General features: G+C 39.0%; 1 protein-coding gene across 8 annotated transcripts in view; it reads left to right on the forward strand.

Annotated features, from left to right (window-relative positions):
• Window positions 1-26,248, forward strand: part of LOC103352161 (disintegrin and metalloproteinase domain-containing protein 32) — a 175,236-nt gene that overhangs the window by 20,826 nt on the left and 128,162 nt on the right. For 5 of the 8 annotated variants that reach the window (XM_070068596.1, XM_008273944.4, XM_070068593.1 and 2 more), the window contains exons 3-7: window positions 5,184-5,245; window positions 7,813-7,888; window positions 8,912-8,988; window positions 11,257-11,431; window positions 25,357-25,425. In XM_070068596.1, coding sequence (XP_069924697.1) covers window positions 5,184-5,245; window positions 7,813-7,888; window positions 8,912-8,988; window positions 11,257-11,431; window positions 25,357-25,425 — 459 coding nt within the window. Of the gene's footprint in view, window positions 1-641; window positions 737-5,183; window positions 5,246-7,812; window positions 7,889-8,911; window positions 8,989-11,256; window positions 11,432-25,356; window positions 25,426-26,248 lie in introns of those variants that run through there. The other 3 variants (XM_051832402.2, XM_051832403.2, XM_051832404.2) reach the window with 3 other exon arrangements.

Below are 26,248 nucleotides of genomic sequence, written 5' to 3' on the forward strand. Positions count from 1 at the left end.
TATTTTGTGTATAATAGAACTGTAGTACACCTTGAAAGCTGGTATTGTGATATCTCTGACTTTGGTTGATTATTTAAGATTTCTTTGTGTATTCAGGGTCTTTGTGTTTACATATAAATTTAAGATTTTTTTCTATTTATTTTTTATGTATTTATTTATTTTTTGACTGGCAGAGTTAGACAGTGAGAGACAGGGAGAAAGGTCTTCTTTCTGTTGGTTCATCCCCCAAATGGCCCCTGCGGCCCGCATGCTGCGCCGACCAGAAGCCAGGAGCCAGTGCCTCCTCCTGGTCTCCCCTGTGGTGCAGGGCCCAAGCACTTGGGCCATCCTCCACTGCCTTCCTGGGCCACAGCAGAGAGCTGGACTGGAAGAGGGGCCAGTCAGAACCAGCACCCCAACCAGAACTAGAACCCAGAGTACCAGGGCCACAGGTGGAAGATTAGCCTAGTGAGCCATGGCACTGGCCGGATTTTTTTCTATTTATGTGAATGTTATGTCTTATGTGAATTATGTTCTTAGAATTATTAATGGGATTATTGGACATTTTGACCATGTTACTTCCCTCAGTTCATAAACATGGAATATTTTTCCATTGCTGTCCCTCCTTGTTCTTTCATTAATGTTTTGTAATTTTCATTACAGAGTCACATCCTTGATTGAAGTTATCCCAACATATTTTAGCTTTTGTGAATGGGATTGGTCTTACAAGTTCTTTCTCAGCCAGGATGCTGTTGAGGTATCATAATGCTATTTTTTTTGTGTTTTACATCCTACCACTTTGCTAAATTCTCTTATTAGTTTTGATAAACACATAATGGAATCTTTTACTTCCCTTATGTATAGGATCATGTCATCTGCAAACAGGGATAATTCGACTTCCTCTTTTCCAGCAGTTTGTATCACTTTCTTTTTCTTGCCTGGTGGTACTGGTAAAACTTGCAAAAGTATATTGAATAATAGTGATGAGACTGCTTCCAGATTATAGTGGAAATGCTTCCAACTTTTCTCCATTCAGTATGATGCTGATTATGTTTATTTTTTTTTTAAACAAATTGCCTTGATTGTATGTCTCTTCTACGGTCAATTTTTCAGTGTTCTTCTTTTTCAGGAAAGGTGTATTTTTTCAAGTATTTTATGTGCATCTATTGAGATAATTATATGGTTTGCCTTCTTTGGTTTATTAATATGATGTATCACATTTATTGATTTGAGTATGTTGAAAAAATTTGTGTATGGGGAAAAATCTCACTTGTTCATGGTAGATGACATTTTTGATGTGTTGTTGGATTTGACATTCTAGTAATGGTTGAAGATTTTTGCATCTGGATTATTCATGATTATTAAGATATAGTTCTCTTTTTTTGGCTGTATCACTGCTTTTTAAATTAATATAATGCTGGCCTCATAGATTGAGTTTAGAAGGGTCCCACCCTTTCAATTATTAAATTATTAAAGGGATCAGTTCTTCCTTAAGAGTTTGGTAAAATTCTTCCATAAAGCCATCTGATTCTGGACTTGTCTTTATTGGAAGGATGTATGTACTTATTCAGTCTCAGCTTTGATTATTGGCCTCCTCAGGTTTTCTATTTCTCTGTTCCTAATGTTGGTAAATTGTTTGTGTCCAGAAATTCATTCATTTCTTTGAGTTGCTCCAATTTGTTGGCATATAGCTGTTTGTAGTAACTCCTAATGGCTTTTTGTATTTCTGTGGTATCAGTTGTAACATCTCCTCTTTGATCTCTAATTATATTAATTGGCATTTTCTTCCTCTTTTTCTATATTATTTAGGCCAGTGGTTTATCAATTTTGTTAATTTTTTAAACAGCTTTCCTATTCACTGGTCTTTTGTATGGTTTTAGGATTTCTATTTTGTTTATGTCTTCTCTAATTTTTATGGTTTCTTTCTCTTGCTGATTTGGGGTTTGGTTTGTTTGTGTGTTTGTTATTCCTGGATATTTCAACGTTAGATCATTTATTTTATAACTTTCTCATTTTTTGATATAGATACCTATTGTCATGAGCTTTCCTATTAACCTTTTCTTGTATCTCATTAAGTTTTTTTTGTTTTTTTTTTTTTTTTTAGGATTTATTTATTTATTTGAAAGAGTTACACAGAAAGAAGGAGAGACAGAGAGAGAGGTCTTCCATCTGCTGGTTCACTCCCTAGTTGGCTGCAACAGCAGGAGCTATGCCAATCTAAAGCCAAAGGCCAGGAGCTTCTTCCAGGTCTCCAACGAAGGTGCAGGGACCCAAAGACTTGGGACATCTTCCTGCTTTCCTAGGCCATAGCAGAGAGCTGGATAGGATGTGTAGCAGCTGGGACTTGAAGCAGCGCCCATATGGGATGCCAGCAATGTAGGCAGTGGCTTTACCTGCTACACCACAGCACTGGCCCAGTCTCATTTAGTTTTGATATATTGTGTTTTCATTTTTACTCATTTCAAGGATTTTTTAAAAATTTCTGTTTTGATTTCTTCTATAACCCACTGTTTATTCAGGAGCATGTTATTCAGTTTCCATTTGTTTGTATATTTTATGAAGTTTTTTTTGCTGTTAGTTTCCAGTTTCATTCCATTTTGGTCAGAAAAGGTACATGTAATATTTCAATTTTTAATTTGTTGAGATATTTCTTTTTAAAAGAAATATCTATTTGAAATATTTATTTGAAAGGAAGAATTACAGAGACAGAGAGAAAGAGAGAACATCTTCCAACCACTGGTTCACTCCCAAATAGTTACAACAGCTAGAGTTGGGCCAGACTGAAATCAGAAGCCAGGAGCTTCTTCTAGGTTTCCCACATGGGTGCAGGGGCCCAAGCACTTGGACCGTATTCTGCTGCTTTCCTGGGCACATTAGCAGGGAGCTGGGTCAGAAATGGAGCAGCCGGGACTTGAACTGGTGCTCATATGAAATATTTTACCTGCCACAGAACAACCTAGTTTCCTGCTGATACTTATTTCATGGCATAGTATATGGTCTATACTATAGAATGTTCCATGCTCTTATGAAGATAATGTGTATTCTGAAGAAGTAGGGTGTACTATCTGTAGATATCTATTAGGTCAGTTCAGTCCATAGTATATATTAGCTCTGTTGTTTATTTGAGTTTTCATCAGCTCACTGATGAAAGTAAGATGTTGAAGTACCCAATTATTATTGTATTGGAGCTTATGTCTCCCTTTAGATTAATTGACACTTGTTTATATAAAACTGGGTGCCCTAGCATTGGGAGCATACGCATTTCCTATAATCACATCTTTTATTGAATTGATCCCATAATCATAATCTCTTTTGACAGTTTTTGTCTTATAATCCATTTGAATAATAGAGTTTTAGGTTTTCATGTTCATTTTAGATTTCCATTTGCATGGAATCTCTTTTTCTATCCTTTCACTTTCAGTCTTTGTGTTTTATTTTTGGTGAACTGTACTTATTGTAGGCAGCCTGTGTCAACTGTAGATGGTCTTGCTTTAATCCATTCAACCGGTCTGTCTTTTAGTTGGGGAATTTATTACATTTACATAAGTCTTTCATTGTTTTTGATTTGGAAAGTATTTTTTTCATCTTCATTTTTGAATGAGAGCTTCAGTGTGTAAAGTATTCTGGATTGACTTTTTTTTTTTTCCATTTTAGACCTTGGACTGTATCTCTCCATTCTCTCCTGGAGGGTTTCTTTTGAGAAACCTGCTGTCAGTCTGATGGGGGTTTCTTTAAAAGCTGTCTGTCATTTTCTGTAGATTTTAGGATATTCTGTTTATGTTTTATTTTTGAAACTTTGACTAAAATGTGTCCAGGTGAGGATCTTTTCTGATCATGCCTGTAATGGGTTCTGTACAAGTCCTATATTTGAATATCCTCATTGTTCTTCAAATTGAGGACATTCTCTGCTTTTATTTCACTGAAAAAGTTTTCTAAGCCATTCTACTTTTCTCTTCTTTCAGGAACTCCTAAGACATGTATATTAGGTCATGTGATGGTATCTCATAGGTCTTGAACACTGTGTTTGGTTTTTTCTAATGTATTCTTTTTTTGTCTAACTGCGATGTTTTCAAAGATTTGCCTTCCAGCTAAGATATTCTTTCTTCTGCCTCATGGAGTCTATTAAGGCTTTCCATTGTATCTTTTTTGACATACTGAATTTTTCATTTCTAATATCTCAGTTTGATTTTTCTTTAATATTTCTAAACCAGGACAATTTCTTGCCTGTGTCATATATGGATTTGTTTACCTCATATAATTGCTGTTCTGTGTTTCTGAGAAATCTTACCATCATTCTTTTTAATTCCTTTTCAGACATTTCATCAATCTCCTCATCTTCACAGTCTCAAAGTACTGTTGTGTTCCTTTGGAAGAACTGTATTGTCATCCTTTTTTTCTTGTATTTGTCTACTTTTACACGTCTGGGGGAATGCTTGTTGGTATCTACTTGGAAGGCTTTGTTCTTGAAAATGTGCATTTGTAGCTTACTGGAATTTCTGTACCTCCAGCCAATAGCCAGAGTGTGCTGAGTGGTGCCTGGGAGCTCTGGCCAGCATTTGTGGGTACTGCAAGTGTTAGGAGTGACACTCACGTTAGGCATGGTAGATTTCCTCTATCATTGGTGAGGGGGAGAGTGTGGACACACTGGCTAATGTGTTCATGGTCTCAGTCCTTCTCTGTGCCAAGGTGATACAGCTGCCTAGGGTGAGATCAGAGTGGCTGCAAATTCTACCTAATAGGGTTCATGAGCTAATTGCACAAAGGATCTATGTGCACTGTAATGCGAGGGCAGGGCACTGTGCAATGACACCTCCACCCCCACCCCACATACTCAGGGAATTTTAAGTTTCTGGAGTGAGACCCAGTGATTTTCCAAAGAATTTCTCAGTTCCACAGCCTATTGCACAGGCACAGGATTCCCACAGTCACAGGGTGCAGGGGATCTACTATCTGCCCCATAAGCCTCCATTTCCATAGAGACGGCTGCCTTTTCCCTGGAGCTAGCTGCCTGTCCAGCAGAGATCTGCTTTTGGCCTCTGCAGGTTAAGTCCAGAGCTTTGATGGCAATGCTTTGTTACAAATTTTAAAATCTCAAGTGTTCTGAGACATTTTCAAGACTTCTTAAAACATTATTTGGAGGGATTAATATAAAATATGTTTTTGTTATTAAATTTGTGTTCACTAAGTTGTTCTGGATTCTCTAGGAACAGATATCCTATATTATTCCAATTTATGAGACACTGTACACTGTGCATCTTAAGAAAAGGTAATTTTTTATTATTTAGTTTTGGATTTTATTTTATTCCTATGAAGCTGTTTACTCATAATAAAAAAGACAATGAATAAATAATACATATAACTATTATTATTAACAATTTACTTATCTTAGATGACAGTCACTCCCCTGTGACTTAGTTAAAATTTTGGTCCTAATGCCTCAAATGGTGTTTTGTGAGTGGAGATTGGGAACATGAAAAATATGACTCACCTACTGAAGGCCAGGCTAAATGATACTAAGTTTGAAGGAACATCAAGACCTCTGTAATCAGGGAATGCTGTCAAAATAAGTAAATCTGTGACAGATTCTATTATGGAGGATTTTATCAGAGAGGTAAGACCACCTTGAAAATTAAGAGCTGTTATATAGTAATTAGATTTTGCACTGTTACAGGGCTTGTGAATAATTTATGGAAAATACTAGTAGCTATATGCCACTCTTCATAAAATTGGGAAAATAATTGAAATGATTTTCAGCAACATTTAATTTTTTGAAGGAAACCTAGTTGAGAAAGATGAGCTTAGAATTAATTTGTGACATTCCAAGAGGAGAAGAGGAGAGTTTTAGTTCAGTCTGGGTGTGGAACTTTGTGAGAGAGGCAGTTGGTGAGAAACTGGAGTGAGATGTAGCAAGTATTAAAAAAAAATACCTCTTCAGAAACACTGGACAGAGATAGAAGAAAAAAGAGGCTTGGATCCATACATTTTATATTTTGAATCCACATAGATGGCCACAAATCATTTTTATGAGAGGAAAAACAGGGACTTTCTTAGAGATGAAAGGTGTAAACAAAGTGATTCACTCTGTAAGAATCACAGAATTCTTACAATAAAGGGTCAATTTACTCTTTAGACATATTAAAGAGAATATGGTAGATGGCAACTCCAAAACATTTGAAGAGTTCACTGGGATTTGTGGGAAGACTCACACTGCATTTGAATATCACATTAAGACTATCAACAGGGTTAAGAAATAAAATGGAGCTTGGGATATTGATAGGACATGTGTATATTGTTTTGGTGTAAAACCTACATATTAGTATGATAACCCAATGATCAGTAGGAAACTTTTGCAAATAATGTGTAAGAAAAATAAGGAGAAACACCACTATCATTGAAGAAATGGAGATTTTTTTCTAACAGAAACTGAGGGGACAAAAAAAATGATTTGATAGCAGATTGGATATAGTGCTGGCAGGTATTTAGTTGGTCAGAAAAACAGAGATAGATCTCAATCAGAGGACATAGGGCCCCACTGTTGAAGGAAGCTATATATGAAGTGCTTGTGGGACATGCCAGGGGTAATGTTTAGTTGGTGGTAAATTTAATTTAGAACATTGGACAGAAAGTAGTTTTCAAAATCCTTTTATGATAAAGGCTGTCAAAAAATGTAATAGAAATGCTGTACCTCAACCTAATAAACACTGGATATGATGAGTCCATGGATAACAGTGAAATATTGGTAGCATTTTATATAGGATTGAGAACAAGTCAGGGGTGCTTACTCTCACTAATTCTGTTCAATGTAGTGTTGTAAATCCTAGCCAGAGAAATTACGTAAGAGAATGAAATAAAATGAATCACAATGAGAAAGAAAGAAGAAAACTGTTCCTATTTGTATATGATTTGATTTTTTCTGAGTGCTCTGGAGACCCAATAAGCTAAAAACTAATAAACAGCTCAGTAAAGAAGTAGGATACAAAATCAGCTTACAAATCAGCAGTGTTTCTATACACTAATAAAGTACAATATGAAGAAAAATCAAGAAAACAATCTGTTTTATAATATATAAAAATAAAATAGGAATAAAATTTTAAAATTTATTCTCAAGGGACTTATGAAGGGAGGGAGTTGGGGGCTGTAGCAGAGAGAGGGCAAGCCCTCCCATCTGCTGATTCATTCCTAAAATTCCTGTAATGGCTGAGACTGGGTCAGCCCAGAGCCAGGAGCCAAGAACTCAATCATGATCTCTCAAATTGAACTTGAAGTTTCAGTGCATGCGATAAAATGAATATGAGTTTTACACTGTGTACTTTTACTTCATTATAAAAGTTAAAATTTGACACAGTCGTAGCATTTACATTCAAATATCAGAAAGTACCATACTCCTTCATCCGGTTCATATCTCTCTAAATTTTAAAGTGCTTTTCTCCTTTGTCATCTTATTTTCTATTAAGGATCAGTCCATTAAGTTAGGAAAATGATTTTACTAATGTGTATTCTTTGGATAAAGTTAAGTATATCTCAAAAATACTCCTTTTACTCAAAGAGTAACAATTTTTTTTTTTCTAAAGGTGAAATAAATATATCAGGCTTTCAAGGCCACATAGTATCTGCCAAATAAACATTGCTATTGTGCATTAAACTTGTATAACTTAAATAAAATTTTAAAAAAGAAAGTAGCCATAAATAAAATGTATATGAACGGTAGTGGCTTTGATCTAATAAAACTGTCTACAGAGAATGGGTCAGATTTGATCTAAATCTATCAGTTTACTGATCACTGCTTTATATGTTTCAAAAAGGACAGCTTTTAAAGTTATCTCTTATATTCAGGTATTTTTTGGCAGATAATTTCATCATTTATTTGTATCATCAAGGAACTCTGGCTTCTCATTCTTCAAATATACAGGTATGATTTAAGTTCTGTGTTTTGTAGAGTTTTAAAAACTTTTTAAAATGCTTTTCTAATATATCAGCTTTCAAGATTCATAGGCAGTATATTTAAGACATTTCATTGATTACATCTTGATTGATCAATAGGCTAATCCTCCATCATTATTTAGACAGGGCCATAAGCAAAGTGGACGTTCTCTCCTCCCTTCAAAGGAAGGTACCTCATTCTTTAATGGTCCCTTCTTTCCACTGGGATCTTCCATATGTGTGTTTAGAAAGTTAATTCTGTACTTTTTAGGTATGGTGTCCTATATACACTAATGTGGTTATTTACCAAGTATACTGTTCAAATCTTCTGTAGATTTTGAAGGCTTGACTTATCAGTTACTGATATAAATTATTTTTGAAATATTTTACTGATACTGGATTTTTATGTTTTCAGTATTCTTTCAATTTTACCTTTCTATTATTTGAAGCTATGTTACTAAGTGATAATAAATTTTCAGTTTGTATCTTCTTGTGAATTGAAATTCTGATCATTATGAAATATTCCTCTTTTTTTCTAGTGATGCTTCTTGCCTCTTGGTCTATATTTTCTTTTTAAATATAGTTTTAAAATCATCCTTTTGGTTTTTGTTTGCATAGTATGTTTAATCCTTTAACCTTCCTGAGTCATTGTATTTTCATGTCTCTGAATAACAGCATAAAGGATTTTTAAGAAATTAAGATTCACGGTGTGTCCCTAAACTTTAAATGATGACTCAAACTTAAATGTAGGAAAATCATTTTACTTGAAACATGAGATAACACTTGGAAACAGGGCATATAGTAGTAATCTCTAATCATAGTCTAAACTAATAGTTAATATATTCAAAGAGGCAAATATGTGGAGAATTATTCTTCTCAATACCACTCTGCTCATATTATTTTAAATCACATAGCTTGTGAAAAATACTCAGAAGATGCAGTCAAGTATAGAAGTAGGAAATCATTAGAAAGTTTTGTCAGTTCCTAAGTAACCACTTTCTTTCTTTCCCAGCCTCACTGTTACTATCAAGGATATGTTGAAGGATATCCAAATTCCATTGTCACACTCAGCACGTGCTCTGGACTCAGGTTATTATTTTTTTGTCTTGGATTACAGAATACCATAGTTAAGCTGTTTGCGGCAAATTTATTGTTATAAAGTGTGGATCTGGAGGAGGATTCTTACATTGAGATTATTCAGTGGCATCCTCACTGTAACATGTTTCTACTTTTCTTACTTATTTTCAATTTCCGCACTTATCAGAGACATTTCTAACTTCCTGAAAGGTTAGGTTCCCTGTTCCCTTACTCACTTATTTTTTTCTCAAGTATATTAATAACAATTGGAGATCCTTTATGACAGTAAATATGAGAAGCAAAAATTAAGTAGCTAATTTTTTTAGTAAATACAGTATTCATGATGCCATCCATGTATCTAGCGTTTAGACAAACAAGACCAAAACATTGTTTTGTTCCTCCCAAGGAAATCATGTTCAGCATGAGCAGGCAAATAATACATAAACATAATTATAATAATCATATTTTTGCTAACATCACCACGATGAACTCTCCGAGAACTGTTGCCTTTCTCTGTTAGTGCTTTTAGAGTTTCCTGTTCTGTCAAGTATTACTACCTTCCTATTGTAGTGCAGGAGCCTTATTCATAGGTGCTTCACAGTGCTTCTACTTGGAGTCTAAAGCAGGCCTGGAATTTGGTTTTTATAGAGTAGGAATTTGAATTGTTATCTGTGTTCAGATCAGGAACATTATACAGATTATTTGCTCTTTATAACATTACTTTTTCCTTTTTTTATTTTTATTTATTTATTTATTTATTTATTTATTTTGGCAGAGTGGACAGTGAGAGAGAGAGAGACAGAGAGAAAGGTCTTCCTTTTTCCGTCGGTTCACCCCCAATGGCCGCTGCGGCCGGTGTATTGTGCAGATCCAAAGACAGGAGCCAGGTGCTTCTCCTGGTCTCCCATGTGGGTGCAGGGCCCAAGTACTTGGGCCATCCTCCACTGCCTTCCTGGGCCACAGCAGAGAGCTGGACTGGACGAGGAGCAACCGGGACAGAATCCGGCGCCCCGACCGGGACTAGAACTCGGGGTGCCGGCACCCCAGGCCAAGGATTAGCCTATTGACCCACAGTGCCGGTCTCTTTTTCCTTTTTAAACGATTCGTTTATTTGAAAGTCAGAGTTACAGACAGACAGAAGGAGATATCATCCATTTGCTGGTTCACTCCTTAAGTGACCACAGTGGTCAGTGCTGAGCCAGGCAGAAGCCAGGAGCCAGGAGCTTCATCTGTGTCTCCCATGTGGGTCTCAGGGAAATAAACATTTGTACCATCTTCTGTGGCTTTCCCTAGGCCATTAGATGAGCGCTGGATTGGAAGTAGAGCATGCTGGACAGGAACCGGCACCCATAAGGGATGCCAGAGTCAGAGGTGGGGGCTTTACCCCCTATTCCACAACACTGGCCACAGAATCTTGCTTTTAGTTTCTTGTTCAGACCATGTATCTAACAAAAATAATGTCATTTACTGTTAAATTTTATAATTAAAAAAATTTTTTATGGTGTACACTTTGCTAGTCAGATAGGATAATAGTTTTTCAAAACCAAACCAGAGAGAATTTCGTCAATATATTATTACTTAAGTTATTGTCTTAGAAAACAGGTGATTTCCTCAATCACTGTAATGTAATATGACTACAATTGACTTAGTAATTTCTTTTTTTGTGGTTTTTTTTTTTTTTTTATTGACAGGCAGAGTGGACAGTGAGAGAGAAACAGAGAGAAAGGTCTTCCTTTTGCCATTGGTTCACCCTCCAATGGCCGCCGCAGCCGGCGCACTGCGGCCAGCGCATCGCGCTGATCCGAAGCCAGGAGCCAAGTGCTTCTCCTGGTCTCCCATGCGGGTGCAGGGCCCAAGCACTTGGGCCATCCTCCACTGCACTCCCGGGCCATAGCAGAGAGCTGGCCTGGAAGAGGGGCAACCGGGAAAGAATCCGGCGCCCCGACCGGGACTAGTACTTTGTGTGCCGGCACCGCAAGGTGGAGGATTAGCCTAGTGAGCCACGGCACTGCTGACTTAGTAATTTCTTATGCACCTAGAGATTGATTTAGTAATTTCTGCTGCTTTTATACCTAAAAATAAAGATGAAAATGAAACTTGTTTTTTGGATTAGGAAAATCTTTTGTCTTTGGATTTTTCGTGTCATCTCTATAACAGAGGGTTTAGATCAAAGTACGGGACTAAAAAATACTCTATTACTTTACCTTTTCTCATTTGAATTTTTGTCAGAACTTTACAATGTAAATTTTATTAAAAGAAGTTAAATTTTTAATTTTACAGAGGAATACTGCAATTTGAAAATGTGTCTTACGGAATTGAGCCTCTGGAATCTATAGTTCAATTTCGGCATCTCCTTTATAAATTAGGGAATGATAACATGGAATTTTCAAGTTCTAACAATACCAAAAGCACAAGAAAACACCCAGTGAAATACAACATTTATATAGATGAAAAAGTGAGTTATGAATGGTTTATTACTAATTTCTAAGCAGTCATTGGCTCTACTTCCATGAAATATTCGTGTATTAGGCTTTTGTATACCTCTAGCAATCCTTTCCTTGTGAACAATCTAATCTTTTCTTAACCCAACTATTTCTGTGAAACCAAACATCAACTTTTTATCCTTGAAACAATCTGTATTGAATACTTATCACCCACTTAGTTTTCATTCTTATTTCGTTTGTTAGCATTATCTTTCTAAAAATTACCTAGTAATTATTTTTAGATTTATTATTTATTTATTTAAAAGGCAGAGTTACATATATAGGGAGAAGTAGAGGCAGAGAGAGAAACCTTCCATAAGCTGGTTCACTCCCCAACTGGCTGCAATAGCCAGGGTTGGGTCAGGCCAAAGCCAGGCGCCAGAAGCTTCATCCAGGTCTCTCACATGGGTGTAGGGGTGCAGTTACTTCCGCCATCTTCTGCTTTCCCAGGCATGTTAGCAGGGAACTGGATTGGAAGTGGAGCTGCTGCTGGAGCCGCTATGAGATGCCAGCGCACCTCTGAGACTGCTGCAGCTCAGTACCAACCTTGTAATTTTTTAATTGTCAAAAAATGTGCCTCAGTTCTTGATGTAATTGAAGACCTGTTCTTTCCATTGGGATCTCACTCACAGAGATCTTTTTGCCAGAGTGTCTTGGCTTTCCATGCCTGAAATACTCTCATGGGCTTTTCAGCCAGATCCAAATGCTTTAGGGCTGATTCTGAGGCCAGAGTGCTATTTAGGACATCTGCCATTCTATGAGTCTGCTGAGTATCTCACTTCCCATGTTGGATCACTCTCCCCTTTATTTATTCTATCGGTTAGTGTTAGCAGGTACTAGATTGTTTATGTGCTCCCTTTGACTCTTAGTCATCAAGGTGGCATGTACCAACGCCATCTCACTATTCCAAGTGATCAATTTCAGTTCACAATTGATCATAATGAAAGGACTAAGAGTCAAAGAAGGAGGTACCTTTCTCTGAAGGGAGGAGAGAACCTCCACTTTGACTATGACCTTGTCTAAACAAGATAAGAGTCGGAGAACTCAGAGGGCTTCCATAGCCTTGGAAACTCATGACTGGAGCATAGGGAGATTACTGATGCCATAGACAGGAGTGTCAATTGGTAAAGTCAACAACAGGAGTCACTGTGCACTTACTCCTCATGTAGGATCTCTGTCCTTAATGTGCTGTGCATTGAGATTTAATGCTATAACGAGTACTCAAACAATATATTTCACTTTGTGTTTCTATGGGGGTGCAAACTGTTGAAATCTTTACTTAATGCATACTAAACTGATCTGTAAAAAAAAAAAAAAGAAATTATCAATTCCCAACTTGACTCTCACTGGGATTAAACATGACAATAGGTCTGCTCTGATTTCATCATCATTTAAAAAAATCATCTATTATTTTTCACTTTATGTTTCTGTGTGGGAGCAAACTGTTGAAATCCTTACTTAATGTATACTAAGCTGATCTTCTGTATATTAAGATAATCAAAAATGAATCTTGATGTGAATGGAAGGGGAGAGGGAGTGGGAAAGGGGAGGGTTGTGGGTGGGAGGGACGGTATGGGGGGAAGCCATTGTAATCCATAAGTCGTACTTTGGAAATTTATATTCATTAAATAAAAGTTAAAAAAAAATAAGCATTTATAAATTTTAAAAATTAAAAAAAAAAAGAAATGGGCAAAAGACTTAAATAGGCATTTTTCAAGAATGGAAATTCAGATGGCCAGCATACACATGAAAAAATTCTCAGGATCACTAGCCATCAGGGGAATGCAAATCAAAACCACAGTGAGGTTTTACTTCACCCCAGTTAGAATGACTGTCATACAGAAATCAACAACCACAAATGCTGGCAAGGATATGGGGAAAAAGGAACCCTAATACAATGTTGAAGACCATATGGAGATACCTCAGAAATCTGAATGTAGACCTACCATGTGATCCAGCCTTCCCACTCCTAGAGATTTAACCGAAAGAAATGAAATCTGCATATGAAAGAGTGAGCAGTACACCTGTGTTCATTTTAGCTCAATTTGCAATAGTTAAGATATGAACTCAACCCAGATGTCCATCAACTGTTGACTAAATAAAGAAATTATGGTATATGTACACTATGGTGTAGTATTCAGCTGTATAAAAAATAAATCTTTTGCAGCAAAGTAGATACAATTAGAAACTATAATACTTAGTGAAATAAGCCATTCCCAAACCACAGCTATCTCATGTTTTCCCTGATCCGGGGTAACTAATAGACCACCTAAAATGTAATGTACTGGAGTGAAATGGATATTTCAAGATTCAATAACTTGCAGCCCTTGTCTTACTTACTGAGGTATGTTGTTTTTTTGCTTCATACTATTTTGGTTTTTTTAAAGATTTATTTATTTTACTTGAAAGTCACAGTTACACACAGAGAAATGAAGAGGCAAAAAGAAAGAGAGGAAGAGGTCTTCCATCTGATGATTCACTCCCCAGATGGCCGCAATGAATGGCTGGAGCTGTGCCGATCCAAAGCCAGGAGCCAGGAGCTTCTTCCAGGTCTCTCACGTGGGTGCAGGGGCCAAGGCCTTGGGCCATTTCTACTGCTTTCCCAGGCCATAGCAGAGAGCTGGATCAGAAGTGGAGCAGCTTGGTCTTGAACCGGCGCCCACGTGGGATGCCAACACTGCAAGCAGCGGCTTCACCTGCTATGCCACAGCACCGGGCCCCATACTATTTGTTGAATTCTTTACTTAGTGTAGAGTTAAACTTACGATCATTAAGTAAAGTGAAAATAAATCTTTGTAAAAACTAAGAGTGGGAATAGGTGAGTGAGGAGAAAGAAGGGTTGGATCATGGGCAGGTTGGAGAGGAGGGTGAGAAGTAAACTGTTTCTAAATCTGTATACATGAAGTGTATGAAACTTGTATAACAAAATTTAAAAAATAATAAAATTATGTTTTGTTACATTGTGCTTTTCCCCAGAGGGGTAGAATTCTGCTGGAATTTGCCCAAAGTGCACTGACTTCTCTAATCACGCCTCATGGACCACTTGCTCTATATTTAGAAAGTGACAGGATCTGCAATGCAAGTTGAGAAGATCTGGGTACTTATGGACCTCAGTATTTCTCTGGACAAATGTTGGAAGAAAGAAAATGACAGAAACGTAGAAAAGTTCTCATACATTTACTTAATTAATGCTTATTATTGTAGCTTACAGTAACTATGCCAAGAATTATATTAGCTTGTATGATGAATGTAGGAAACAAAGGGAAAACAAAGTAGTAACCAAAGCAGTAGAAGCTCACCTTTATGTGTTAATAGCATTACATTGAATGATGCCAAACAGAATTTCATGCTTTCTGAACTGCAACTTGAGATTTCACCTCAGTCAAGGGAAAGACCAAGTTTTTTTTTTTTAATTTTTTATTCTTCCTGTGGCAGCAGGATATGCAGAAACCAGGTGACAGGTTGCATTTAAAGAACATTGTCTGTCGTTAGACCCAGGAGGAAAGATCTGTAAATCCTATAGATGCTGGTTTGAGACCTGGCTGCTCCTCTTCCAAGGCTTTCTGCTGATGGCTGAGAAAGCAATGGAAGATGGTCCAAGTACTTGTAACCCTGCACCCACAAGGGAGTGCTGGCTTCGGACTGGCCCAGCTCTAGCTGTTGTAGCCATTTGGGGGAGTGAACCAGCAGAGGGAAGAATCTCTCTCTCTCTCTCTCTCTCTCTCTCTGTGCCTCTAATAAATAAATAAATCTTGGAGTGATGAGCACAATTTTTAATTCAGCTAATATAAATGAAATGAAAAATACTTCCCTCCCCTACTTTCCTCCCTCTTTCCCTCCATTTTTTTGTGGGATTCTTGAACAGAAAGGTGAAATAGCAAGGGATTTAGGAGAAAGCAGTCTTTATTATGCCTACATAAGGCTAAGTAGGATTCTTATCCAAAAGGGACTGGGCCTGGAACAAAGTCATTTCATTAGGTGATTTTTAGCTTCTTTGTCTCCATAATATGGCTACATACATACCTTTGGTTGGACATTCTTTTTTTTTTAATATTTATTTGAGAGGCAGAGTTACAGAGAGAGAGAGGGAGCGACCATGAGAGAGGTCTTGTGTCTGCTGGCTCACTCCACAAATGGCCATAATGTCTGGAGTTGGGTTGGTCCAAAGCCAGGAGCCAGGAACTGCTTCCAAGTATCCCACGTGGGTGCAGGAACCCAAGCACTTGAGCCATCTTCATTGCTTTCCCAGGCCATCAGCAGAGAGCTGGATCAGAAGTGGAGCACCCAGGAAAGGAACCAGCACCCATATGGGATGCTTAACTTACTGTGCCATAGCGCCGGCCCCTTATTGAACATTCTAATGCCATGAGACACTTATAGATAAGAGGCTGTGCCTGCCTGGTTGCTATTAATGTTTAACTAGTCTCCCTTAATAGACCTAGTATTTCTTCCCTACACATAAAGAGCTGTAAGCTCTCTGGTGTTGGCTAGCATCATCACTCTGTACTTACAGGCAGAAGCTGAAATTCTTAGAAGCAAGTAGATAATGGCCACATTGCATTATCAAGGTAGGCTCTTTATTTCCTGTATTTGGGGAAGATCCCTATCACACCTTGCCCTTCCCCCACTTCACATTTCTCCTCCCTTCCCCTCCCTTTTCTCCAGCCTTTCAGGGCTGCTGCTTCCTCTGTGAAATAAATGTTTACCAATAAATTACTATTAAATGCTAAACAATCTTGGTTGCTCACTGTAATACCTGTCAGTGATGAACTTGTGAGAAAAATCAAGAAAGAAGATGGAGAACAGTGACTCAGTAAATATTCTATAAAAGCATGAATTTAAAAAAAGAAACGGAAGTACTAAATTGGACATAAAAGGATTTTGAGGGAAAAATAGTATGTAAACTTTAAATATTCACTGGTGTTAGAATCAATAAATGAAAAGAAACCACCAATCAAACATCTTTGGTATAAGTTACTGTGGGGAGCAACTTGGACTAGACTAAGTTACTGGAATTAAGACTTATTCTATGCATCTGCTCTCCCACAATATGGCGCTGGGAGAGAAGAAAACAGCTTCTACACAGCTGCCTCCAGTTCAGCCAATAAACTGTAGGACTTGCTCCTGATTGGAGGAGAGCAGCGTACTCGGCGTGTGGGCAGCCGAGTTAGGATTGGCGGAGGAGGACTATAAAGGAGGAGAGAGACGGCATGCACCAGGAACATCTAAGGGGAACATCTAAGGGGAACACCTGTGCAGCCCCCGAGAGAGCCGGCCGGCGGTGTGCCGCTCCCCCGCGGAAGTGGGGAATGTGGCAGGGGGAACCGCCCTTCCACGGAGGTGGAAGGGACGGTAGCCAACCCAGGAAGAACCAGCAGCAAACCCGGGGAGGGCCGAGCAGACGAAAGAACAGCGCAGGGTCCTGTGTCGTTCCTCCACGAAGACGGGGAGCGACATAATGGTGCCGTGACTTGGATAGGAAACTTAGGAGGGAAGAAACGGGAAGAAATGGGAAAATTTCGGAGAGAGAGACTAGCAAACAGCCTAGGGAAAAGCCGGACGAAAAAGGTGCCGGAAAAAGCTATTGAAAGCCTAGGCATAGACTCAGATACGGACTACGGGGGGAAGCTGGGAGAAATCTCTAAGGTCGAAAGCGAAAGTGAAAGCTAGAACAAACAGACTCGGATACGGACTGTGGGGAGAAGCCAGGAGAAATGAGGGAGGAATATTGTTGGAAGAAAACTTAGGGAAACATACCGGGTAGAGAAAAATATGTTAGGGAGGATGAGGCCGCGGGGGCAGGCCGAGGCGGAAACGCAAGCCAGCTTGGGATTCGTCAAGTCAGCCCGGGAGCAAAAGGCGAAATCATCTAAAACTAGAGGCGGAGACGTATGAGCTAGGTTGGAATCCGTCAGATCAGCCTGAGGAGCAAAGGACGGGAAGCCAGACCGAAAGGCGCAGACGCGTGAGCTAGGTTGAATTCGCCAGGTTAGCCCAGGGAACTTGGATTGAATGCTAGTGGCGGAGACATGAGCTGGGGCTGTGTGACTCGCGGAGGCTGCTGCGCGCAGAGAGAGCGTGCGGGGCACAAGTAGATAGGGAACGCTGGGCTAGTGCGAGACCGCGGAGCGCGCGAAGCCAAGCCGCGCAAAGCCGGGAAGCCGCACAGATGGGAGAAGCGCAGGCTGAAGCGGCTCAGAGCCGGGAAGCAACCACGGGGCGGGTGCTGAGAAGCAGCCTCAGGGCGGGCGCCGGGAAGCCGCAGGGATAAGAGAAACAGAAGTTTAGAAGTAAAATGAGAGAAATAGGAATGCTGGTAGATAGAAGTAAAATAGGAGAAATAGGAATACCCGGAGATAGAGAAATAGAGAAAGGCCTCCCCACAACACAGCAATGAGAGAGCTTGGATTCGGTCTGCCTGATTAGGAAGGCGGTGAGCACCTGCGGGCGGCTAGCAGCTTATGCGCCGCAGGTCACCGAAGACAGGCACGAATTAACATCAATAAGGCCTCCCCACAATACCGCAATGAGAAGGCTTGGATTCGGTCTGCCTGATTAGTAAGGCGGTAAGCACCAACAGGCGGCTCGACCAGAGTATGAGCTGCAGGTCACTGAAGATAGGCACGAATCAACACCAATAAGCCTCCCCACAATATTGCAATGAGAAGGCTTGGATTCGGTTTGCCTGATAGGGCTTGTAAGCACCTGCAGACAGAGCAGAGCATGCGCTGCAGGGCACCGAACACAGGCACGCATCGGCACCTAAAAACCTCCTCACAACATGGCGAAGAGAGGACCCGGATTCGGTTTGCCTGATTGATAGGGCTTGTAAGAACCTGTGGCAACTCTAGCAAGCAGAGCAGAGTGTGTGCCACGGGGCACCGAAGACAGGCGCATATCAACGCCAAAAAATAAAAAGAAAGGGGGATCTGTGGGGAGCAACTCGGACTAGACTAAGTTACTGAAATTAAGACTTACTCTATGCATCTGCTCTCCCACAATATGGCGCTGGGAGAGAAGAAAACAGCTTCTACACAGCTGCCTCCAGTTCAGCCAATAAACTGTAGGACTTGCTCCTGATTGGAGGAGAGCAGCGTACTCGGCGTGTGGGCAGCCGAGTTAGGATTGGCGGAGGAGGACTATAAAGGAGGAGAGAGACGGCATGCACCAGGAACATCTAAGGGGAACACCTGTGCAGCCCCCGAGAGAGCCGGCCGGCGGTGTGCCGCTCCCCCGCGGAAGTGGGGAATGTGGCAGGGGGAACCGCCCTTCCACGGAGGTGGGACGGTAGCCAACCCGGGAAGAACCAGCAGCAAACCCGGGGAGGGCCGAGCAGACGAAAGAACAGCGCAGGGTCCTGTGTCGTTCCTCCACGAAGACGGGGAGCGACAGTTACGAACTTTAAATAGTGAATAAAAAAGGGATTACTTCTTTTTTTTTTTTTTTTTTTTTGACAAGCAGAGTGGACAGTGAGAGAGAGAGACAGAGAGAAAGGTCTTCCTTTGCCGTTGGTTCACCCTCCAATGGCTGCCGCGGCCGGCGCGCTGCGGCCGGCGCACCGCGCTGATCCGATGGCAGGAGCCAGGAGCCAGGTGCTTCTCCTGGTCTCCCATGGGGTGCAGGGCCCAAGCACTTGGGCCATCCTCCACTGCACTCCCTGGCCACAGCAGAGGGCTGGCCTGGAAGAGGGGCAACCGGGACAGAATCCGGCGCCCCGACCGGGACTAGAACCCGGTGTGCCGGCGCCGCTAGGCGGAGGATTAGCCTAGTGAGCCGCAGCGCCGGCCAAAAAAGGGATTACTTCTAAAAGAATATGAAAATAAGCCTTGCTAGATAATTTTGTTCTATGGCATTCATTAAAAGATAAGTTAAGGGATTGGATAAATCCAAGAGTAGGATGAATGAACATTACACAGTGAATACGTGAATGAAATATCACATGTATCCCATAATTTTGTAGAATTTAGATAAAATATTGTAGCCCAGGAGCTTTATACTGTTGTCGTTTGAAGTGAAAATGCCAGAGAGCTCTTAAAATACATTAATTCAGAAAGTGAATTCTCATTAATCCACTTGAAATTTATTATATTTAGAATACATCCCTTAAATTCAGACATTAAATTAGAACTTAGTTTTAGTGAAACATTAGTGTGAAAAATAAAAACGCTACAATCTTTAGTCTTTTCCTTACTCCTGAGTTGTAGAGACATAATTTGTTGACTGGGCTCAGAAAACTTTCTTTATTGAGAAAATACTGATCATGTTGGATTTGAATTATTAGCTAAATACTAGAAATCCAGGTTCTTGTAGTACTGTCCAAAATGGGAAAGAAGAACAGACAGCATTAAATCTTAATAAGAGTTTGTGAGATCACCAAGATGACCGAAAAGCGTTATTGCCAAAGTGACCTGGTTTGTATAGCATCTGAGGTTATACATATTTTACTTCTTTATTTAAAAAATTTATTCTCTTAATTTAAAAAAGTTTGCTAGCATATTTGTGACTATTAAAAGCAGTACTCTTGAAATGTATCTGTATAACTGGGAAATAGGTCATTAAATCAACTTTCATGTTGAAGATGTACACAATTATGTTAAAAATCTTAAACTCAAGGCTATGTTAAGATGTGTGAAATTTCTGAGAAAATATCTGAGAGAAGATCTGATAATTGAGAGGGAATCATATCCTTCTACAGATGCTTATAATTTAATGATATTTATATTTTTGATCCTGGAAAAAGTTGTTTATTTGGGCACCATTTTTGGAGGCCTTATGAGCACAGAGAGAATGAATAATAAAATCCCAAAAGGAGGTAGTTTGATAAACTGTGTCCACCCTGACCTACGTGTGGAAATAAATTTGAAATTAAATCCGACTTTACAGAGAATGAAATCGACCTTGTATGACAGGGTTATCTGTGTTTTTGAACATGCCTAGTAGCATCTCAACAGCCTAATGAAAACAGCTGAAAATCATCTCTCAAGGATCCATATTTTGGATGTCATAGTTTTATAAAAAAATATTTTAAAAAACCACTCTGGGTTCTAGTCCCGGTTAGGGCACCGGTTCTGTCCCAGTTGCTCCTCTTCCAGGCCAGCTCTCTGCTGTGTCCTGGGAAGGCAGTGGAGGATGGCCCAAGTGCTTGGGCCCTGCACCCACATGGGAGACTAGGAGGAAGCACCTGGCTCCTGGCGGCCATTTGGGGGGTGAACCAATGGAAGGAAGACCTTTCTCTGTCTCTCTCTCTCACTGTCTAACTCTGCCTGTCCAAAAAAACAAAAACAAAAACAACAACAACAAAAAAAAACAAAACACACACACACACACACACACACACACAAACCAAAAACAATAGTGGAGCTAGTGCTGTGTTGTAGTGGGCTAAGCCTCTGCTTTTAGTGCCAGCATCCCATTTGGGCACTGGTTCTAGTCCGGGTTGCTCCTTTTCCAATCTAGCTCTCCACTGTGGTCTGGGAAAACAGTAGAAGATGGCCCAAGTCCTTGGGTCCCAGCATCTGTGTGGGAGATCTGGATGAAGCTCCTGGCTCCTAGCCCATCTCCGGCCATTGCAGCTATCTGAGGAGTGAACTAGCAGATGGAAGACTTTTTACTTTGTCTCTCCCTCTGTCTTTAACTCTACCCCTCAGGTAAATAAAGAAAATCTTAAAAAAAATTAAAAAAAAACACAATAGCTCATCGGAAAAGATTATTAGACATACAAGAAAATGAGTCTCCACGGCAAGAAACATTAAAATCAGACTCATGATGATACCACTGTCAGAAAGCTACTTTGTTGTTTTAGCAAAATGAGAACCAAATTTTACCTGAAAACAATAATCAGTGATTACATTCTTTAAAGATCTGTGTAAAATAAAATTCTAAATGTAAAGAAATAACCCAAAGAGCTCAGAAGAAAATGGGCGTAGCAGCCACTGAGATACAGCTACAGGCAGAATTCATGAAGGAGAAAAAAAAATAACCTTAGAACAAATATAAAGGTGTCCAGAATATGGCATGGAGTGAAAAATAAGGGAACTATAGACAAGAGATTAAGAAGGGGAAAAGGTGAAATGACAAACAGCTAGAGCCTTAACATGAGAAGAGAGAAATTAAATGGATCAGAGGCAATATTAAATGAGGACTTGAGAATTTCCCAGAGCTGATAAGTGATATAAATCCACAGATTAAATAAATGTGATGAATCCCAGGAAATATTATTTAAAAGAATTACACTCCTAGGTGTTTCACAGTTAAACTGCAGGCATTGCAGACAAACTTAAAATATAGATAACCAACAAGGAAAAAGTTAGCTTGTCTTCAAAAACAACAGATCAAGGATTGACTTTTTAACAAAAACAAGCCAAAATACAGCGTAATCATTCTTCAGAATGATAATAAATAATTGCCAGCTCGTGTTTTTATATGTATATATTTATAAAATATTCTGAATAAAGGTATTTTCAACAAAGAGAAAAATTTTTGTCACCAACAGACTTGTGCTAAATTTCTGAAAGATATACAGAAGGAAAGTGATTCTTGATGTATACTCATAAATTTTGGGAGGAATAAATAGAAAAATGAATGGTGCACATTGGTCAATGTAAATAAGCATTGACTATATAGAAAATAAGAATGTGTTGATGGTTAAAAGTATATGGGATTAAAATAAACATTAACAAATTCATGCAAATTATAAGGATGTAAGAAGAGAAAATGGTCAATGTTTCTGCATTATCTAGGAGAAGGGTAAAGATATTGATTTACATCTCTGGCTTTTACATAAAGACTGATTTCTGTAAGTTGATTAGTATTTTTAATCTCTGAAGAAATAAAACAATAGAAAGTCTTAATCTCCAAATTAGCCAAGGAAAATAAAACCATCTGAAATAATAAAAGAGGAACAAAGATCAAATTAGGCTAGATAAACCCCAAATAATATGGAAGTTTCAAGTCAAATATGTTAGAGATATCTTAGTGGTTTAAATATAAAGCAGAGACTGCCATTCTAAACAAAAGTAATATGACTATTTGATTATTTAACAAATAGACATGTATGACAATTAAAAAAATGAAGGAAGGCATATTGATACTGGATTTTTTTTTTGATAATGCAGAAAGCACTAGCAGAGTCAAAGGTGGTCATTTAATAATATAGGCTCCTTTGACCAACATAATGAGTAGCCTTAATGTAATGTAGATGTAGAATACAAGGGGAAATAAAGTTTACAACCACAAGGGGACATTTCACCTTAAAATCACTCTTAGTGTAATTGACAATCAGACAAAAGAATCTGTAAGGACTGATAACATTTTTTTTTCATGATGAATAATACTAATTTTTGGACATATCTACAACTATACATCCAACAATTATATAATTTTCATTGTTTCAAAAGTACAGCAGTCTCCCTTTGTCCCTGAGAAGGAGTGGGAAGAGAGAGGGTGAAAGAGGAGAGGGAGAGAGAGGTGGCAGGGACCCAAGTATTATTTGTCTTTACCCACTGCCTCACAGGGTGTATGTTGGCAGGAAGCTGAAATGTTTGACAGTAGAGCGGGGTCCTGAACCCCAGCACTCTATTACGGGATGTAGGAGGTGAAAAGGGCATCTTAACTTCTAGGCCAAATGCCTGGCCTTGCTGTTTTCCTTTTCCCCAATTACACATGTAATGGTATGCTTGATGGTATCTTAGTGGTCTTTTTGGACTCTGTGCATTTTTCAAAAGTGTGCTTCTCCGGTCCTGTGTTATGGTACAGTGGATTAAATGGCCACCATTTGAGCTCTGGTTCTAGTCCCAGCTGCTCCACATCCAATCCAGCTCCTTGCTAATATTTGTGAAGGCAGTAGAAGATAGCTCAAGCCCTTGGGCCCCTGCCACCCATGTGGAAGATCTGGATGGAGTTCTTGGATCCTGGGTTCAGGCTGGAGCAGCCCTGACCATTTGTAACCATTTGAGGAGTGAACAAGCCAATTAAAGATTTTCTCTCTCTCTCTCTCTCTCTCCTCTCCCTCCCCCTCTTCCTCCCTCCCTCTCTCTCTTTCCTTGTCTTTCTGTCTGTAACTCTGCCTTTCAAATACACAAAAAAATCTTAAGGCAATAAAAGTGCTCCTCAGAGAACTAGTTATGAGGAGTAAGTCCTAGTGCACTACAACATAGGAGGGTGACTATAACTTAACAACATATATTTTATCAAGAACTGGAAGAAAGGAATTCAAAGACTGTAAATAATGTTAAATGCTTAAGGAGATACAAATGTTTATTATACTGATTGATCACTTCATTGAAGCCCTGTATCACACCATACCTCATAAAGATACGTAACTATTTGTTAATCAAAATAAATTTTAAAAAGCCTAGTTAATTTGTTTTGAAATTTGCTGGGTTTTCTTCTATCTTCTCAAATCTGTTAAATATCTCTAGTAATTTATCATTATTATTATTATTATAGTTTTCAGCAGCATGGTTTCCTTTGTATAATTTTTATGCTTTTATCAGTGTTCTCTATATATGTAAGGCATTAACATTATGGTATTCCATGTTCTTTGGGCATATTTAAAAGAGTTTACTAATAGTATTTGTTTACTAAGTCTGGTGTTGGATTTATCTTAAGGACGGTTTTACACTCTCTCCACCTCTCCCTGGAGAATGAGCCATACTCGTTTCTCTTCATGCACCAGATTTTCTTTTTGTTGAAAACTGGACACTTTTAAATGTTATGATGAGGTCATACTGGAAATAGAATCCTGCTCCCACCATGTACTCTGGGGTTTGTGGTTGCTGATGTTGCTTGTGAGTTACAGTTTTATTTCTTTAGTGACTTTGGAATGATTACTTTGTTTTGTGATCATCTAATGATGTGACACAGTTTTGTAATGATTGCTTCCTAGTTTTTTGGTTTTCTGTTTTGTTTTCTTTTTCTTTCTCTCTTTCTCTCTCTCTATTTATTTATTTGGTGTACCTGCTGCTTGTCCCTTTTCACAGTGTAATTGCAATTAGTGTATTTGCCTTTAAATGTTTTTACAAACACCACCTGGAAGTCCACCCCAGCACTGGGGAAGTTCCAGTGTGGAGGAAACGGGGAAACCCTTTAGCAATCTTTAAGGAGTCAATGGACTCCTTATAATTCTTTGAGAACAAATTTTATATTACCTTCATGAGCATGGGCCACCATCCTTTATGGATGCTGCTGAGCTGACCATGGGAGGTGGGAGTGTAGGTGGGTGAGTTCACCAGCTTTTCTCCTGAAGCACTGCCCTGTTTAGTTTTGTTTGTCCCTGGGGAAATATAGATGAAAGAGCTGCTTATTTTTTATCCTGTCAGTTTGCCAGATGTGTACAAGCAGGGTTTCAGAGAGCAGGAGTGGCAGTGTGAAATGGGATTCACACTACACATGGGCACAAGAGCACTGCCCCTGCATTGAGTCAAGTTATGAAGCCCAGCTCAGATTGAGAAGTGAAGCAGACTTAGCTCTCAGTGAGATGCAGTGCAAAGTTGTATTGCAAAGGGTATGGACACAGGCAGCAGTGAAAAAAGTTGCCATTTTTTTGTTTTCAACACCTAAATAATTTGTAAAGAAAATTTGTAAAGTTTAATCAATGTTAGAAATGCAAATGAAACAGATGGTTAAGATGCTAGGTGTTTTGTTCTCTGTTCATACATTGGAAGCTGCAGATCTGTAAGATATATTATGATTTGTAACCAATATTGTTATTACTATAGTCTGTTGCTATAAAATAATATGTTGATATTAACCAATTGTAAAAAAGCAAACACTGGCATGCCTTTTAAATGCTGTGGTAACGCCTTTTTTTTTTTTTGGTAACACCTTTAATGAAAGGTTTAAAGTACACAAATTATGCTTGATTTCCAGTTCTACATGCTGTCTTTCTGTTTTCTAGCCAGAACCACCTGTTCCAGATATATTTCTTCTTTATGTAGAAATGCACATTGTGGTGGGCAAAGCTCTGGTATGTATTTTTGCTTTTAAATATTTGGTGAAAACGTATGCTTCTCCATAGCTTAATAGCAGTTAAATGATTCTGAACTTTTTACTTGCCGGCTATACACGGAATAGTGTAAAACTGTGCTAGCTGAAAAAACAGATTCAAAATTGTACTAGTGCTATAACAGATGTTTTATTTTAAATCTTTTCATAGCAATTGTATAGAGCTAAATGATTTTTGCTGACCCTACAAATTTTTAGGGGTTCTTTTTATCAGATCCATACTATTTTTTAATGGCGATATGTTATCAGAGTGAAATTTTTTAAACTTTAAAAACTATTATAAGAATGCCTTTAAGAACAAGTAGTTTACGTTCTAGCGAATATTTTGCTGTATAATATATTTATTAGGACAAAAGTGATCATAGTATAACTATGTATAAGAACTGCTTACAATCATGTGTCAGGATTTTCTTTAGCTGTTTTATTGTGTGTTACACTTGTTTCCGTTGATTGTTTAGCTGATCCTGAAACCTCTAGATTGGTGATTCCCATAAACAATTTTTTAAAGATTGTATTTACTTATTTGACAGGTAGAGTTACAGACAGTGAGAGGGAGAGAGAGTGAGAAAGGTCTTTCATCCGCTGGTTTACTCCCCAAATGGCCACAAGGGCAGGTACTGGGCCAATCCAAAGCCAAAGCCAGGAACCTCCTCTGGGTCTCCCATGCGGGTACAGGGGCCCGCACACCTGGGCCATCTTCTACTGCTTTCCCAGGCAATAAGCAGAGAGCTGGATTGGAAGAGGAGCAGCCAGGACTAGACCAGTGCCCATATGGGATGCTGGTG

This window comes from Oryctolagus cuniculus, chromosome 2, assembly GCF_964237555.1.
Source record: "Oryctolagus cuniculus chromosome 2, mOryCun1.1, whole genome shotgun sequence".
Classification (NCBI taxonomy): domain Eukaryota; kingdom Metazoa; phylum Chordata; class Mammalia; order Lagomorpha; family Leporidae; genus Oryctolagus; species Oryctolagus cuniculus.